Genomic DNA, 17,713 nt, shown 5'->3' on the forward strand with positions numbered 1-17,713 from the left:
AAAAAAAAAAAAAAAAAATCAAATCTGTATGCTCCTGAAAGCTATAGTTTACATACAGCCTGCAGCCATTTGCCCTAATGTTATGCAGTTGCCAGGGAAGTTTGCAGATTATAGTGCAAATCTTGAAAAACAGAGTAAAGCCCCAGTTGTAACCTGAGTGATACCTCAGGTCACCAGGAGCCAGCTCACAAAGCATCATGTCATTTCACGGGGCTTGTGGCAGGTCTAATCAATACCGGGTCTAAAATACCTCCAGCAAATGGCGACCTTAGTGCACTGCGGCTCCCTGGGATGGAAACACTGAGTGAACGGGATGAACAACAGTGATGGTGAGTCCATGAAACGGCAGCAGAACAGGGACCACTACAATCAAATTTCAGGAACAGCACGTTACCTCTGTTTCCTAAAGGATAGCAGGTGTGTCATCTGGAGGACGTAATGCACCTGATTACGTAACTTTCCCTCAAATGCTATGTTCCTTCCTCATTTTCTTACATAAGATACTGGGAGAAGAAGGGCCACAGAGTGGGTATAAAGAGAAGGAAAATGTCTGTAAGCAGAGGGACAAAATAAACAATCACCTCTTCTGAAATTTCCTTGGAACTTTTCACGGACCTCAAAGAATCTATGACACTTTGTGACAGTACTCTGCATTTTCATTTGAAGTACATTATTGACTTTTTCTTAAGCGCCATTAACCAAGAACTTTGTGTCACAATTTTAAAATGGGCTGGTTTCAATAAAAGGTAATGCCACACTGGGAGGCCTGAGCTTGTTCATGTTTGAGTGGCCCATAAGTTCCTTATATCCTGAAAGGCTATACTGAATATAGTCAGGTAAAATTAAATTTAGGATATACATTTACTAATGCGTAACAGTTTACAACCTCATCAGGAATAAAGTCAGGTGAAAGTATATCAAGGCATGTAATAGATGTTAAGAAAATATATTTCCAGTTCTTCCGGGATGAAACTTATTCTTCCAAGTAGGTTATTTAAATTTTTAAACAAACAAGGCCCTCAATTTCTTCTCCTATTAAATGCAATGTGTTTAGTTAAATAAACAAATCAGTGTAACCAGATTGTGCATTTTGGTCACAGTGCTAATTTATAAGATTTCTACAGGTTGAAAAAAAACATTAACATGTAAAATGTGGTGTGCCAAACAAAAAATAAAGCTATGCCAAAGAAAGACTATATTTGCTGACCGTTTTCTTTGTATCCCATCCCTAGGATGACCTCTGGTGCTCTGTAGTAACGAGTCACTACATAAGGCGTCATCATAAAACTAGTTCCTGCAGTTCTGGCCAGTCCAAAGTCAAGAATCTTCAAAGTGCAGTCTGACTTTACTACTATATTACTGGGCTTTAAATCCTTTAAAAAGAAACATCATATATGACTGCTAAGACAAACACAAGTACTCGGTGGTTCATATTTTTAAAAGATAATACTGCCAACATTAAAACCCACATATAAACTAAGTCATTTGTATAACTGCAGTGTCCTTTCCCCTTGTATTAATTCATATGCATTCAGCAAACTATAATTAATTCCTTTATTGTGTTTCTAGATTTATAAAACAATTAAAAAAGGAAACCACAACTAGTGTTACAAGATATGTTAGCAATGTCTGAAATAAACTGAGGTTAGTATGAAATGTTAGCTCTGAGGAAAGGACTAGAAACTCTTCACTAGAGCAACAGTTATGACTACAATGCAGATCACAGGTAACATGACAATTACTGAATTCACTTGATGCAATAATCATCACAATATAAAAATTATTAAAATCAATACGTGATAGTAAAAAATAAAAGGTTTCGTTGTTATTTGAGGCTGCATTACCTTTTGTGAACCAATGCAGGTGTTTCGCTGAACAACAAGAAGGAAATCAATGCTTACAGAGATCGAGTTTCCCATTTAGGATTTGGTTTACATCTATAATAAATTTTGATGACCAAACCCAAAAGGTCACCAGTAAAAAAACGCCAGAAATTAACCCTTAATCTTTAAAATAAGAGTGGAAAATGCCCTGATACAGTTTCAGAGCTTTTTAGTTGAAAACTTTGTAAACGTATTCTCTTCACTTGAATTCTAAAACCTCCTTTCGATTTTCTGCTGCCTCTTTTATCTTCTCCCTCTTCCAGGAAATGTTACAAAGATCCTAAATTCACACTGACACTCGTGGCTTTGCAATGTCTACTTATACAGATGCTACACAGGCATACTCAGTCGCCATCTCAGCAGGATCTTACATACACCTGAATGTCACAGAGCAAACATTATCAGCAACTTCAGAACAACTTTGCCTTAAAATGCATCATAAAATCATTCATAACAGACAGACCATCAGAGATAAGCTTGGATCCTTTCTGCCTATCAACCTATCAACATTATTTAGACACAAAAAAACAAGATTTCACGCAGGACTCTAGCATTTGATGCAGGCATCTGATTACTAGGCCTGCCTTTCGCTATTTCAGAAAGTCTTAAAAGCAACTATCTGCAAGATATATGTAGTTTTCATTGGTATGACTTTGTATGGCTTTCAGCAAGTCCCTCAGAAAGCTAAGAAAGCTGCACTAAAGACAGAGGAAACCACAGGAAAGAGTTCCTGAACAATAGAATTGTAATGGGTAATAAAAGTCTTGCATACTTACATATTCACACACACACACTTCCAAATCACACACACACAGACCTTGCAGACAACTTCGGCTTAAAAGATTCCCAAATGCAATGAATAAGTTCAAGTATTATAATACATTTCAGCTATTTAATATGCACATTTCTGTTTCTGCTATAATCCTATTTATTATCAGCTTTATTTTTGCACATTTGCATTATTTGGAGGGTGTTCACTACAGAATCTCAGGCGTATGCTCATGACATTAATCACATTTATTCCCCTCAAAGCTGCAGGATTAACACTGAAAATGTTAAGAGATCTTCCCTTCACAAGAGGAAAAACACCTATGAGAACAAAAAGCAAGGGCTTACAGACTACTGTCCATCCTTAATTTCTGAACATTATGTGGTTGACATGAAGCCTAGGAACACGCTGGAATACAGGAATTTAGAATACAAAACTCCTGCCCTTCAAAATGCCAGAGGCTAGCACTGACTTAAACTGCATTCCAAATTCCTCCAGAGGCAATACTTCCTATGTTTTAAATAAATCAGAAGCTCCTATAAGAGTAATTAAGTTAATTGGGCTGTACAAATATATTCAGAATCTATAGCAGAAGATATATCACCTAAGCTTAAACATTTAAAACACCAATGCCTAAAAATCAGAGATAATTCATGGCAGACTCCCCATGAACCAGGCAGGGAGAGAGAGGCATCTCTGGAGAGCAATTCATTACCATTACATGGGCTAAATCATTTTTTGAAGGAGTCTCTTTCTATGGAAGGATTTGGGTTTTTTTTCCTATGGAAAGTATTCAAAAGTAGACAGGAGAAAACAAGGTTTCAGAGCCTCCATGCAAGACTAATGACACTCTGTGTCCTTCAGGAAGTCAGTGAGGCACAACTCTGATTAGCCATCCTTCTCAGAGCGCAAATGGAAATGAATGCATATCTGTCTCTAGACTTGCTGGAGATTCCACCTCTGCAAAATGCTTTGAATACCACAAGGTTCATTTATCAACATCTGTTAAAGCCAGTGTAAAGCTATAACCAAATCTTTATCAAGATCAAATCTTTATCCACTAATGTGGAAGCCAAATACGTCCTCTATAACTTCAATGCGAAACAGTCTGAAGCTCTTTGGATTCGATCCCTACCTTGCTCCATGTCCGTAGTTTGCTATGAAGAAAACTTATTTCTGCAGCAGGCAGTATCCAACAGTACTTAAATAGAACATGACAGCTTCAGAAATTCAACAAGCTTTAAAAAAGTTACTGAGATGTTAAGATATCATAGCCATCTGAAAAGCTGAACAACCCACTTAAAAAACATGTGAAACTACTGACAAAAAAAAGGCTCAAAACTTAAGAGAAGACTCAAGGAGTACAATAGACCAATACCTAGAATGCTCCAAGGGCAGCCACAGTTTAAGGAATATAGTTTCAAAGTAATTAGCTTTAGTCATTAAGGGCAGTGCTGCTGAAAGCCCAACAGAGCGGTCCAAAAAGTAACTACTGCAGCCACATACATTCCAGGTGAAATATGTCCCTTTTCAAGGACGTCCCCCTCTTCGAGTTTTTTTTTTTTTTTTTTTAAATTGTTCCACAGAACAAATTTTGACACTCTGCACTGTCAAGCGTAAAGGCATAACATACTGCAGGTAAATAAAGCAACCATTTGCTAGAACAGACTGAATCTTCTAACAAAGTCTGAAAAAGAGCTGTCAGATGAAAATCTATCATGAGGACATGCAAGTGAAATGTATCTGCCCAAGTCCTTCAAAAGCATTCATGCATACATACATATGTTACTATTTACACAGCAAGTGTATCAGTAGTCAATCTCATTACAACAGGTTATCCTTAAACTTTATATTATTGCACACTATGAAGCATTTCAAAAACTTCACCAGATTTACAAAGGCAGGCATTCTGTGCTCAAAGCTCCTGTCTGTACTCCTACCCAACAACAATCAGAATAGTTACTTCTTTTCTAAAAACGTACAAATGTCTCCATTTGTTCACGTTCAAACTGTTCTTGAAGCAAGTGAAGTTTCAGAAGCTCCCTCCTACCTCCACTAATATCCACAGAAAGAGACACTCTTACCAACTCAAACATGTCAACACAATAGGCCATTTTTTCAATACAAAAAAGGCCTAAGAAAATCCATAACATCAAACCTGCATACCTAAGTATTCAAGAGACCAGAAAATGTCAAGTTCTGTACAAACCCTTCAATTCAAAACCCTTAAACACACGTATATTATGACACAAAAGGCTGCATAATATCAGTCACATACAATATAATATCACAACTGTGATAAGAAATCTAGTTTTGTCAACCATTTCCAGAATAAAATGCCAGCAGTCCACTGACCTGTCTCAATGCCCACACGCAGACCAGAAAGCGGGATGCAATGCCTGCCATCGGGTAACGCTTCTGCCTACCCCTCCCTCCCCCAGCAAACACGAACGTTGCAGGGCAGATTGCACTCAAGCAGGAAACACGCCTTCACCTTCCCTCCCTGTGCTCTTCACCGGCAAGCGGTGGCAGATGAGCACTGGAGCTAGCTGAGCAAAGGGAAACTGTGTTTGGCTGTTCAAACTGTATTCTCTATTCAAACAATCAACCCAGTTCCCTTGAGGGAAAAACAGCACGTTGAAAGGGAGTGTGATACTGCCAGATCCAGCTTGCAGGCTATGCAACAACCCCCAGTGTGGCATCACAACACAACAACACCTGCTGGAGCAATCAGAATCGCCTTTCATGATTTACTTTGCTGTCTACGTCATCCTTGAGGAAGGCCACATGGTACTGACTGAGACAGAAGTATCATGAATGAGTAAGTTTAATTATTTCTTCTGCATCCTTTCAGAGATGAAAACTTATAAAAACTCTCTCTATAAAAAATTAACGTCCTAAACGTATTAAAAAAAATACGTCCTAACGTATTAAAAAATTAACGTCCTAAAACGTCCTAACATTTATGAAAAAAATAACATCCTAAAAACACAAGTTTACAAATTCCAAAAATAACAAAGTATATTTGAAAAGTTATAACTAGGTAATCTCAAGCAATCTTTACACTACGTACAAACATAAGAGATGCTGAACTTGAATAGGAAACCTTAAATTCAGAACTTCCTGACTGGACTGCAACACATATATGCTATTTAAAAGTAGTAGTCAGTTTTGCCTGAAGGCAATCTGAATGAATGCTTTGTGACATGCAGCTGTATGAAGTTCCACTTACAGGTCTTCATCATGAACCATTTATCTGGATATTTCAGATAAGTATTCATTACTCTGCTAGTAAAAGAGGTGAAGTAAATGGGCAGTTCTTTCAAAAGATGGAATTTCAGGTTTGGTTACCAAAACAATAAAGGCAGAGATGTTTTCAGATGGTCTTTCCTGCCATGACTACTAAAGATAGATCATTACATAGAATTAGAGGAGGTAATGTAACTCACTGTAAAGATGTTCGTTTACTTATTCTGTGCAGATTATCATCAAATCCAGGAATAACATTCAAAAGATCAATTTCAGAATTACAGTGGAATACAGTAAATCATTTCTTTTCAGCTCTTTCTCTCTGCCTACGAAGCATTGTTTGTGGTCCTATTTCTCCTTTTTTTCTGACTCTTTTAAACACTCAAGACAAAACCAGGTACAAACCAGGTGCAAAACAAACACAGCAAGCTCACTTACCCTATGTATAATTCCAGCTGAGTGAAGATGTTTGATACCACACAGCATTTGATAAAGAAGATATGACATTCGTTCATGGTCTAGCTCCATCTGAATCACTTGGCAGAGATTTGCATCCATGAGCTCCATCACTATGTAACTTATGAAGCAACAAAAAAGAATAATCAGACAATACTGCCATTTTATGGTATTCTTTCACTTGTTCGTCTTTCTCTGTGAATATTTTTAAAACTAATTCTCAGCTTTAGTTCAAATCAGACTTACACATCTTGAAATTCTTCCAGGGATTTTTGCGGTGTGAACACATTCAGTAGGCCAATTATCTGTAGGAAGGGGGAGAGGAAATATAATCGCATCACGGCAACAGCAAAGTTGCAAAGTCAACATTCCAAAACTGATAGCCAACATTCTCATCCAAACCTCCCGGTAAACTTCACTGAAGCTCAGAGGTGTCCAGGAGCTCAACCAGGTCTAACACACTGTAGTAGTTGCTAATGATTCTAGGAAAAATATCACATAATCTAAAGACACTTTGTGTGCACTAACAAGATAACCTCCAAAGGTTAAAACCCGGAGTAGTCAGTTTGTCTTTCCCCTAACCCCTATTTCAGTTTTAAGAGGCCTGATAGGATTTTTATTACAGATTAGGAAAAATATATTAAGATGAAAATCTGACGAACACTGCCACTTTGCCATAGACAGAAGTGAAAGCAACAAGTCAATCCAAAGACAGAAACAGATTCTTGCAGCTGCCTTAGGATATTTTCCAGTTGCTAAGAATGGATGGGAAATGCAGTAACAGGTCAAACTATGGCTCATTATCAAGAATCAGGCAGGCAAGCACCAGTTTATCATCATACAAATTATGCTATTAGGTGAAATTTAGTCCAGAGAATCCGCACATAAAATGTCTCTGTCCTAGAGAGTATAGAGAATTTTCCCAAGTAGCTGCAAGACAGAATATGCCTTCTATGACTCTCCTTGCCTAATAGCCAGGGGAAATTTTATCTTGCTGAATGGGTATTGAGAGTGAAGGCAAGGAAGACAGCATATAGCTGTCTGTGAAGGAAGAAAAAGCTAATACCAGCATTCTGTAGTCCAACCCTGATAAATTTATCACTTATTCTCTCTGCAATTCTGTGTTTTGCTCTACTTTACAGCTTCTCAAGCATCAGACAGTTCCTGTTGTCACACTGCAAGATTCCTAATTCATTCATGCATTAGAAAAAAAGAAAAATCTGCTGCAGCCTCTTTCCTCCTCCTGGTTTAGCAGATGCAGCAGAAAAAGATGCAGTTACCCATCATGGTATTTTCATTTGCCAGCTGTCTGTAATATGTAGCAATGTAACACTGACTATCTTCCTGAGCTTGAAGAGAGTATTTAAAGATTGGGTGGGTATTAAAACTAGCCAACAATGGTTCTTCTGAAAGATCTTTCTGTACTTATCATGGAGACAGGGCCATGCTCTGAACACCTCTTCAACCTACAGAAAATGTTATCCTCTAAAGTCATCCTGAAGATTTTTACAAAGAATGACCTTCTAGTTAATTCTTCATTATCTAAAGCAGGATACTGCACTTACATTTTTGTGATTAACGCACTTCATAAGAACAAGCTCTCTGTAGGCTCTTTTAGCGTGAGTTTGGTTCTGAAATGGCCGGCTTAGCTTCTTGATTGCAACATTTCGTTCAAGGATGGCATCATAAGCTGCACTGTAATTAAAATAAAATTATTACATCTCAGTGTCAGACTCCTCTAAGCTGTGGCAGTTCCCACCTTTTTCATATATCATGTATCAAGTCTGCAGATAAACCAAAGTTCCAATATTATTCAACTTACATTCAGGGAGTATAAAAGCAGAGTACTCTTGTATGCTGAGCAATTTATAATTTAGAAAGGTTTTCCCAACTTCAGAGTCCTAATATACCACAATTTCCACAAAAAAATTGCAGGATCACCATTTAGTAGAGTACCTTACTAAAGATACCGAGTTCTTTCCATTCATTGGCACTCAAGAACTGACTGCATAAAAAAAAAAAAAAAAGCCAAAACACTTCAAATACAAAAAAACATGTTGATTTCTATGTAAAATCTTTACACTTAAAGAAAGGGAGGAGGAGACGGGAAAAACAGGTTACACAAAACTCCCATGTTTTTAACTACGCAGTATGCAGCTGTTCAATATCCCAGTCATAATGGGAGTATCAATGTCAAAACAAAACAAAACATTGTTAGGAAAGCCTTAACATCTTGATGCCACTGGCTTTAATTTGATAAAAAGGAAGAACAAAGTTTAGTTTGTAGACTAATTTCAAGACTGATACGATTAAGTAACACAGGCTGTTAATTTTAGTTTCCCTTGTTTTAACTGATGAAGACTGTTACATTGGACAACTCTCATATACATCACATTTCCATGACAGGAAGGCATAGACTTTGTTTCCTGTAAGAGGCCATGCGGTAGCTGATTACTGTGAATATTCAGCAAATACTTGTCAGTTACTAAAGAAGTATCAGCAGGGAAAATACTATTTTACTGTCTGTTATCAAGGATGGTATACAAACCTAATAAAGAACACCTGCCAGTAAAGGGTCAGCATCTAGTGAACTCAACTAGCTACTTAAAAAACATGTTTTCTTTATCATACATAGGCTTTTTTTTTTTTTTTTTAATAATCTAAACCTCTAGTCACTGGGGAAAAAAGAAGAAATGGGAACAACATTTACTAGCAATTCTTTAGTTTACATTTTCCACTTGCTGGAATTTGCCCCATCTATCTCTAGAGATGGACTATGTTATGAAAGAGTGGCAAAGAGACGGTCAGGAAAAAAAGCCTACGTAGGACTCCTGTATCAGTATTTAAACTTCTGCACCCCCAGCATGTAACTGTAGCCTAAGAGTCTGTTTCAGTGTGAGCCTTTTGGGCATCTACTTCATGTTCCTCCAAATTAAGTTGAATTGGTTAAAACAAACAAACAAACAACAACAAAACAAAAAACCACAAACCACAAGAATTACCCCCCATGTCCTCCAGACATTGCAAGACTTAACCACATGAGAACTCCAGTCCTTTTCAGGGTAATCAGAGTGGTTTAAACTGAAGAGGTTTCAATTTCCACTGAATGACACTGGCAGTAATTACATGGTCAGTTTTCAGATCACAGCTCTGGGAGGGGCAGTAAATTTGGAAAACAGGCAGTAACACAGATCTGGGAATCAGAGGAACAGTGGTAACATTAAAAGCTACAGACTGTGGTTAAACAACTCTCCTCGCTCTCATTACATGAACGCACACAACCAAAATTCATATTCATTTTCCTGCTGCTGCTACTTACAGAACAAATAATCCTAATGATAGAAGTTATCACTTCAAACACACCTGCTTCCAGTTTATTGGCCTTCATGTTTTTCATTTGCACTAAGCATACTGTTTTATTTTTATCCCAGTTAAAACACAAATATGAATTAAAAGTCAAATGTACCACAGATTCTCTAAATATAGATCAAGACAAGATCGAGGCAGAAAAGAAGTTACAAGGAAAAGTATTGAGAAAATTATGCATTTTCTCCTATTTCTTTTTTTTCTTTTTTTTTCTTTTTTTATTTTTTTTGCCTTTAGCATTTTACAGTTACAAAAAACTGGAAAGTCTGCAAGTTCCTGTGCTATCTACAACCTTATCTTGATCATAAAAGAAAGGTCTCAGAGAAGCTTAAACTAACATCTTTGGGATAACTTCACTGCATAGGGAACAGACCCTACAAGCAGCTAGCTGTCACCAATCTTAAGTCAATTGGACACTTGTCAGTCCACATGGCAGAGCTCTTATTCAAAGAGTTATATTGTCAAGTCCTATTTTCCTAAGCTACGTCAGGTATTTACATATTTCACTGACAGTCAGCATCACAAATGCCTACTGACTGGTATCACAGACTAGTTAGATGATGAAACTGAGTGAACCAAGCTGCTAACAAACCATTTCAAGAAGTATCATTTACAGAAGAATCATTTATGAGAGTCAAATATACACAGAGAGTATTTCTAGCTTTTGTTTCACTGTTAGCACTGTGTCTTAGGATTAGTTTCTTTCTGCAGGTTTTTCCCCCATTAATTTATGGGACTCATTACATCTGGCTGAATTTGCACAGAAGGGCATCAGTTCTGAAGCAGGAAGAGACATAGGTCAAAAAACAACAGCAAGAGACATCGTTGAGGAAAAAGTGGCTAATGATTACTATTGCTGTTTTTCATACAAAAAGTAGTTCTCCAAACTCCTCCTCCGTAACATATAAAAGTCAAAGCACTTAGAAAATTCTATAAAATGAACCTAAAAATACATTTAAACTTCACAAAAACCTTACCATACTATCCCTTGTGCTCCTGATCCTATCGGTTTTAAGTTCTGATATCGCTTCAACACAGTGAAAGTAGAATCGCCGATTTCAACACTGTAGAAATTGTTGTCACGCTTGCTTCTGCTCATGACGGCAACTTAGTTAGATTGCTTCATCCAAATTTTGCTTCTGACCTGCAAAGAAACAAATTTGAAAACTTTACATATTCGATAAAACGGAAATTCTTTACAATAAATGGAAGACATTTCCCCCAAAAGTCCCATATACAAACACATGCTTTTTTTTCCTGACTGCAGGAATGAGGTGGCATATATCCAAAACCTTTTTTATCCTATCTTATTTTAATCTTTTTACTTTTTTTTTAATCCTATCTTTTATCCCAGGATAGGATTCTAGAAGGGGAGGAACAATTGAAAGTAAAACTGAACGACTGGAGCAAAAATCCTAAATGACAATGGACAGAAGAAGAAGGGAGGAAGCTATGTCTTCCACAGATGACATGGGAGTACCGTAAATCCTTTTCACACACGCATGCAACAAGTGAGCAGGGCTTGGACCAGACACTCTCCAGAGGTCCCTTCCAACCTAAATTATCATATAATTCTGTAAATATAAGAATGACAAAACATCAGCATGTCCTCGAGCCACTGCAAACACTGAAATACTCTCACTCACAACTCACAGGGATATCCATCACTGATGTGGAAACACATACCATCAATCAAGGACGGAAAAGGAAAACTGACCTTGTCAGAGATCTCTTATGCCAGCTCCCTTTCCGCCAGAAATCTGGGCAATACCTCTACAATGATAAAACACTACAGGTGCCACTAAAATGTTAGGTTTCAAACTTCTATGTGACATAGGCAGCATCACTGTATGCTGACATCCAACACTCTTCAAAACGATTACCCATAATACAACAGTCATTATATCAAGTGACATAAAAAATAAAATTAAAAAGTCAAATCCAGCACAACGAAGCAACATAACAGAGAGAGCTGGATTTTAAGGAAGGATGTTTTGTCTGTTAACCTAAGGAAAACAAAGCTTTCAAGACCTACTAGTTTAATGATGTATCAAACCCAGGAAAGTCTAACAAAGAAATGTGAATGATGACAAAAGCAATAATCAGAAAAAGACAGGTCAAAAAAAGGATATATATTCCACTAAAAACCTCTTATATTATAAAAAGAAAAACAGTATCTTAACAAATATGTTTGTAGAGAAAAAATTAAAATTTCATAGTCCTGTTTCCTCAATGTTAACTGTGCACTTTTAATTTTCTCTTTATATAGATTTTGTGTGGAGTTAGAACAGATGTTTAGTGGTGCAAATTCTTGTTTGACCAGAACAAGAAACTCTTCATTAAGAGCAACAGCATGCTGTCTTCCTTAGTTATTAACTTACCCAACATTCCCATATTATCCAACCGCCCAAACAGATTCTTAGCTTCCATGTACTATACTATACATTTGTTTAATTTTAAACATGCTCTGAAAATGTGGACAATGCAAACATGGCCTCCACATATAATCAGACCCCACAAGGTATGTATTTGGGTCTGTCTCTGAAAACAAATCTTCTACAATTAGAATTCTTTAAGAATTTAAAAGCTTAGCAAATTGTACTTTCAACTACCTAACCTGCATTCATTTCAGCTATGTAGATGGGCAAGAATTGTTGCTAAGCACGAGAAAAAGTTGTACACAAGCTGTGGATCCAGACTATAAATGGTAGGTCTCTGGGATGGATGCAGGTTTACTGGATACAGCCAAAAGGCTTCATTCTTCAGGCTCCAGAAGACCCCACCTCCAGCTTTTACTTCCCTATCCATTTTATCGCTGCATCTTTGGACTGTGCTTCTTTCTCAGTACTTTTGTCACAGATGTTCTCACACATTGCCAAAGCTTTGGAACAAGAAAAAGGTGTCCAGTAAATACATAATGACAAAAACCCTGAATTTATAGAGAGAAAATCTGTTGTGGAAGGTATGAAGTCAACCCAACAAATTTCTGAAAACCGGAAAACAAAAAACAAGATAATCATTCACCCAATCTTAAGTCTGTTCTTCATCAGCTGAGATAAAGGAACTATCAAGTTTCTTCACTAAAACTGTATTAATATGTAGCAACATTGAACATCGTAGGATTAGCTGGAACAGCTTAGCAGAGCTCTGCTGTTTGGTATCAAAAATCAAAAAAAAAAATCAAGATAAATGAAAGTTTGCTTCACCTAGGATAACTCCTCTCAAATGAATGCAAAAAGGACCATTCCTCTCCATCTGAGGCTTTCAAATGAATGGTGACACTTTCCCATTTAACGGTCAACATTTTAAATAGCCTACAAATCCAGGTGTTTAGTTTCACTTCCTTCCAATTTGGTAAACTTCAAAGGATCAAAGGCTGAACTAAATGTAGTATAATTTAAGAAAGGGATTTTCAGATGCAGTATTCTCTTAAAAAGAATTTTTTAAAAATAACAGATTTTACATACTTGTGCAAAATTGGGAAAATATACATTAGCTCCAGCTGAACCCTAAAGTATCTTGGTATTTATCCAGTTGGTGCATGATGCCCTCCAAGTCCAATAAAGGAACAATACTGAGTTCTACAAATTGATACAAGTCTAGTGCTTCAGATTAACTATGTCCCTGTCCCACAAGGCTTATATTCACACAAAATTGGAGCCAAGGTTTACCTGGCTTTTAATAGTCTAATGTCTTGATGGAATAGTAATAGAAAAGCAATCTTGTGAGGAGCAGTAAACAGCAGAGGACAGCTGCCGGAGAAAAAGAAATGCACAAATTTTTCAAATTCTGGTTACATCAGGCCCTTGGTAGACATCAGGCCCCAATCAATCTCTTCTCCTAATACAGTCTCCTCCCAAAATTCCCAGTGGTGTTTGCTATTATTTAAAATAGCAACTATTATGATGGAAATTAAATTGGGAGAATTAAATTGGGGTATTAAATTAAATTTCAATGGGGTACAGGCACATTTAATTATATCCAACAGTTTGAAAGCAGCATTAAGATAAAATAGTATGCAACTGCATATTTTTCAAAATCATGATTTTTTATTAAACTCAGTGTTTCTAAGGACACGCAGTATTAGCAAGAAACTTTTACTATCTTAAAGATTTGTCATTTACTACATGTTTAATATTGTAAAATGTGCTCACCAATATGTACTGGAAAACTTGTATTTACTAACTATTTTGTAGTTAAAATAGTATTTTAGCATACACCAGAATGTAAAAAGATCCTTTTATATTTTCACTGAGGAAAAAAATCCTGTGTGTAGTCTTTTTTCTGTAATAAAACCTTCACTCCTTTCCAAAGGCACTAGCTTTGCAGTCACCCAGAGAAACCAACTCAGTCTACAGCCAACATCTGCCCTTCTCTGCTCCAAAGATTAATCATTTGTACAATAAATCTGTCTTTCATAATTGAAAAGCCCACAGTCTGGACTCTTAGAGAAGCCATGCTGATCCTAAAAAAGTAGTCTGTGAAACGCAGTTTTGGTATGTAAACGCTCTCTTTCACTTTAGCCAGCGACGGATCCCCACGCTTGCAGGGAGCACTGTGAAGCTTTAAGGGCTCCCCAGATCTTTCACCTGCATTCCAGCTTCTCCCAAAGTCAACCTGCCAGCGAAAACAGGGAACTCGTCTCCTAGCCAGAGAGAGAAACCATCAAGGTCCAGCGTAGCTTCTGCCTGTACATGAGCACTTGGTGCCAAAATATTTGGCTAAAAGATGGCTTCAGTTGGGACTACAACATGCACAAGGCCGGCCAGCCACCAGCCCGCAATCCCACTTGTCCTAGGCCTTAAACGCCAATTCTTTAATGCCCTTTGCTTTAGCCGTTTCCACTCTCTGCTGTGCACTAGGGACAGAAACCTCACCTCTCAAAGAACCCTCTCCTCCTTCATCTCCATTTCCATACCCATCCCAAAAGACAGATTTACCTAAAGAAGATTTCTCTAAATAGGTTTTTCCAAGCCTCAGAGTAAGTGCAACATGGTTTTGCTCCCCAGAATTGAGAGCGCCAAAGTTTCTTCTCACTGGACTGCCTAAATAGAGGAAGGAAACATCTACTTTAACAAACCAAAAAAAATTTTTTTTTAATCAAAATTTCTATTATTTTAGATCTATTCAAATAGCTATTCAAAAACTTTTAAAAGAGAAACTGTTCCAACAAATATTCCTAAAGCAAAATATTGTCAATCCACTGTATCATAATTCAGAGCATCTTCTGGAGTTAGTTAGGAAATTAAAAAAAAAAATCTACTATATCTCCCAGTCTCAAGAATTATTACATTCCTCTCTTAATTCCATGCAAATTACAAACTCCTGCAGTAAATGGTTTATTTGTAATTGTTTATTAATAATTGTTTATTAAAAAAAAAGAATGTGATGTTTGAGGAACATGATTCAGTGACAGATATAATTAACATGCCTATACCCTGCTGAAAAATTCACCAACTGATGTCAGTCATGACACTTAGTATTTAAAATAAAACCCCAAACAAAAAAATCCTATATTAGTAAAGAACAAAGCCAGAAATAGAAAGGAAAAAACATAACATTCTATAAAAGAAGTTAATGCTTCTCCTTTAGACATGAAACACGGTAAGTAACTCTTGCTCATGACAAATGTTCTTATAATCATTGAGGGTATTTATTTTGTAAGAGATCTAATCTACCTGGACCCTTCCTAACTCCACTGCTACATTGCTCCACGCCTAACTAGCCTTACAGACTGTGAAACTCAAATGTGTCTCAGAACACTATCTTATAACATTTCCAAGTCCTAGGAAATGAGTTAAGAACAAGACTGGGGAGATGGGTTTTGCAGTGCTACGATTGCTTTCCTGCAGGAACTACTTACAGGAGGAAGTGACTGAAAACAAACAGCCCCACTCTTACAAACAGCAAAGCCAACCATATCCAGTAAGCCACTGTTGAAGGGAAAGATGAATTCCTAAGAAACTTCACATTAGGATATATTCCTCAAGTAAAAGTAGTCAGAACACAGAAGAAAAACAAATATTCTATTAGATCTCACTAGAATTTTTTTAGTATTTCAATATACATCTGTACAGAGCAGCTTTGAAGCCACATTCTAAATTTAATGTTTTATCTAAAGACTAACATATGTAGTGCCTTGCATCACAAGGTGCAGTAAAGAAAGAAAAAAAAAAGTCTTACTTCAGAGTGGGATATTTCTGCTTGCCATTACCAGTCAGTGTTGTCAGTCAGCACATTTCAAAACAGGAAAAGGATGAACATACCAAACAGATCAGCTGAAAACAGACATTAGTCTGCTGCCCAGTTAACTTAGTAGCAGGTCTGAAAAATCTCCATATAGCCAAACATATGTTCAAGCACTCACAACCAGAACCATGGTAGTAGTTGTCTTCCTTTTCCATTACCCAGTAAGTACAAACTTCATGTAAGTTTAAAGCATAGGCTTATATTAGCTGAAGCAGAGAAAGAATTCAAACCACCTCAGACTAGTCGATAGGATATAAAAAAGATAATAAATAAAATGGGCATAGCAATATATGAGGAAATAACTGAGGAAGGAGGAAGAGGATGCTGCAGTGAGGAAGGGAAAAGAAGTGCCAGGAACATGATGCACCAAAGAAGGTAGCATCATAGACTTATTTCAAGCTTTCAAGTCCCTGTCTTTCTCTCTACTTACATATCAATCACCTGCAAAAGGATTGCACTTTTTAAGTTAAGACATAACATTCCTCTACCAAAATGTCTCTTTCTAAACTTTACACTTATTTTTTGGTACCTTGACTCTCCAGAGAAGGTTGAGTCCACTTAGATCATACTCCAAAATCAAAAACGGCTTCTCCTCCAGCATCCTTTTAACAATAGTTGTTCTATCAGATAATCATTTAGAATCAAGGAGCGATATAAACCCCACAGCGCATCTTCCTCTCACCATTATCATTCCGTCTTCTGGATCCTTTTGTTCTATACATCAAAAAGTATCAGCCTCCACTGTCTCAGCAAGACACATGGTCTATCCCTTCGTTTTACATGCATGCTCTTCCAGCATAAAACTGACTTACTTAACTTAGGAAGAAATGGAGTCGATTCTCAGGAAATACATTTCTAGCACATTTTGTATGGTGAGCTATTGTGAAGGACATAAGGAAGGCACTAGGACGTAATGGGGAAGTCCTGATCAGCACGGCAGGCTGGCTCAGAACAGAGACGCTCCTTCCCCTCGCCCCCGAGTCTCCAGGATCCCATCTGGCCTTTACAACTTCCACAGCCTCACCAACCCTGGCACACACACACACCCCCATCCTGAAAGTCTCTTACAGCTACTGCATGATTTTTCTGTTGACCATGGAAGAAAAAATTAAGGTGCTCAGGTTATAAGCAAGTTTATTTCCACTCAATGCTTTGCTCTGACTCAGCTCGAAACCCTTTGTGCTCACTGCCTGTTCACCTCTTGTGGAAAGCTGAGCTCTTCATCCTCAAGAAGTGCGCCTGGTGCTGCCCAACTCTGTAAATCCAGCTCCCAGAACAAAGCCAAAAGACTTCATCTTTTTCCATCGGCTAATTTACTGGTGACTAGTCTTAATGAGGTCTAGCTTAAAAGATCCACAACACCAAAAGTCTTAGCCTTTAAATATTAAACTAAGCCTGAATTTAGAATCAGGCAGACTTTCAAGATTCTTACTCAAAATATCCCAACAATTTATTTCATTAAAACCTGATAAAGCTGTATCCAATAAACTCGCCTGCCTGAAATTTGACATTTTGTTCCATTTTCTAGCAATTTTGCAGAAGCACATATAGGAAGAAAAGGAAGATGCAGATTGCAGATTTTCATTAGGAATGAGGAAACTAGTAAGTTTGTCCCATTACCTGAGAGCTTGCTAGAATGCTATCACTGTCAATGGGGGAAGAATCCCACAGAACACTGATTTCTCCTCACACATCAACTGCTGTACTTCACCTTGAAAACACCATGCATAAGCCAACTTCA

At 37.3% G+C, this 17,713-nt stretch overlaps 1 protein-coding gene across 1 annotated transcript in view; it reads right to left on the minus strand.

The window, feature by feature from the left end:
• The window catches only part of MAPK8 (mitogen-activated protein kinase 8), a 51,644-nt gene that overhangs the window by 15,697 nt on the left and 18,234 nt on the right, over positions 1-17,713 (minus strand). The window contains exons 2-6 of the mRNA XM_026061297.1: positions 10,701-10,867; positions 7,923-8,052; positions 6,604-6,662; positions 6,340-6,478; positions 1,208-1,373 (exon numbers count right to left, since the gene is read on the minus strand). Coding sequence (XP_025917082.1) covers positions 1,208-1,373; positions 6,340-6,478; positions 6,604-6,662; positions 7,923-8,052; positions 10,701-10,822 — 616 coding nt within the window. The 5' untranslated portion in view covers positions 10,823-10,867. The remainder of the gene's footprint in view (positions 1-1,207; positions 1,374-6,339; positions 6,479-6,603; positions 6,663-7,922; positions 8,053-10,700; positions 10,868-17,713) is intronic.

Source organism: Apteryx rowi, unplaced genomic scaffold (assembly GCF_003343035.1).
Source record: "Apteryx rowi isolate R43461 unplaced genomic scaffold, aptRow1 scaffold_18, whole genome shotgun sequence".
In the NCBI taxonomy this organism is placed as follows: Eukaryota; Metazoa; Chordata; class Aves; order Apterygiformes; family Apterygidae; genus Apteryx; species Apteryx rowi.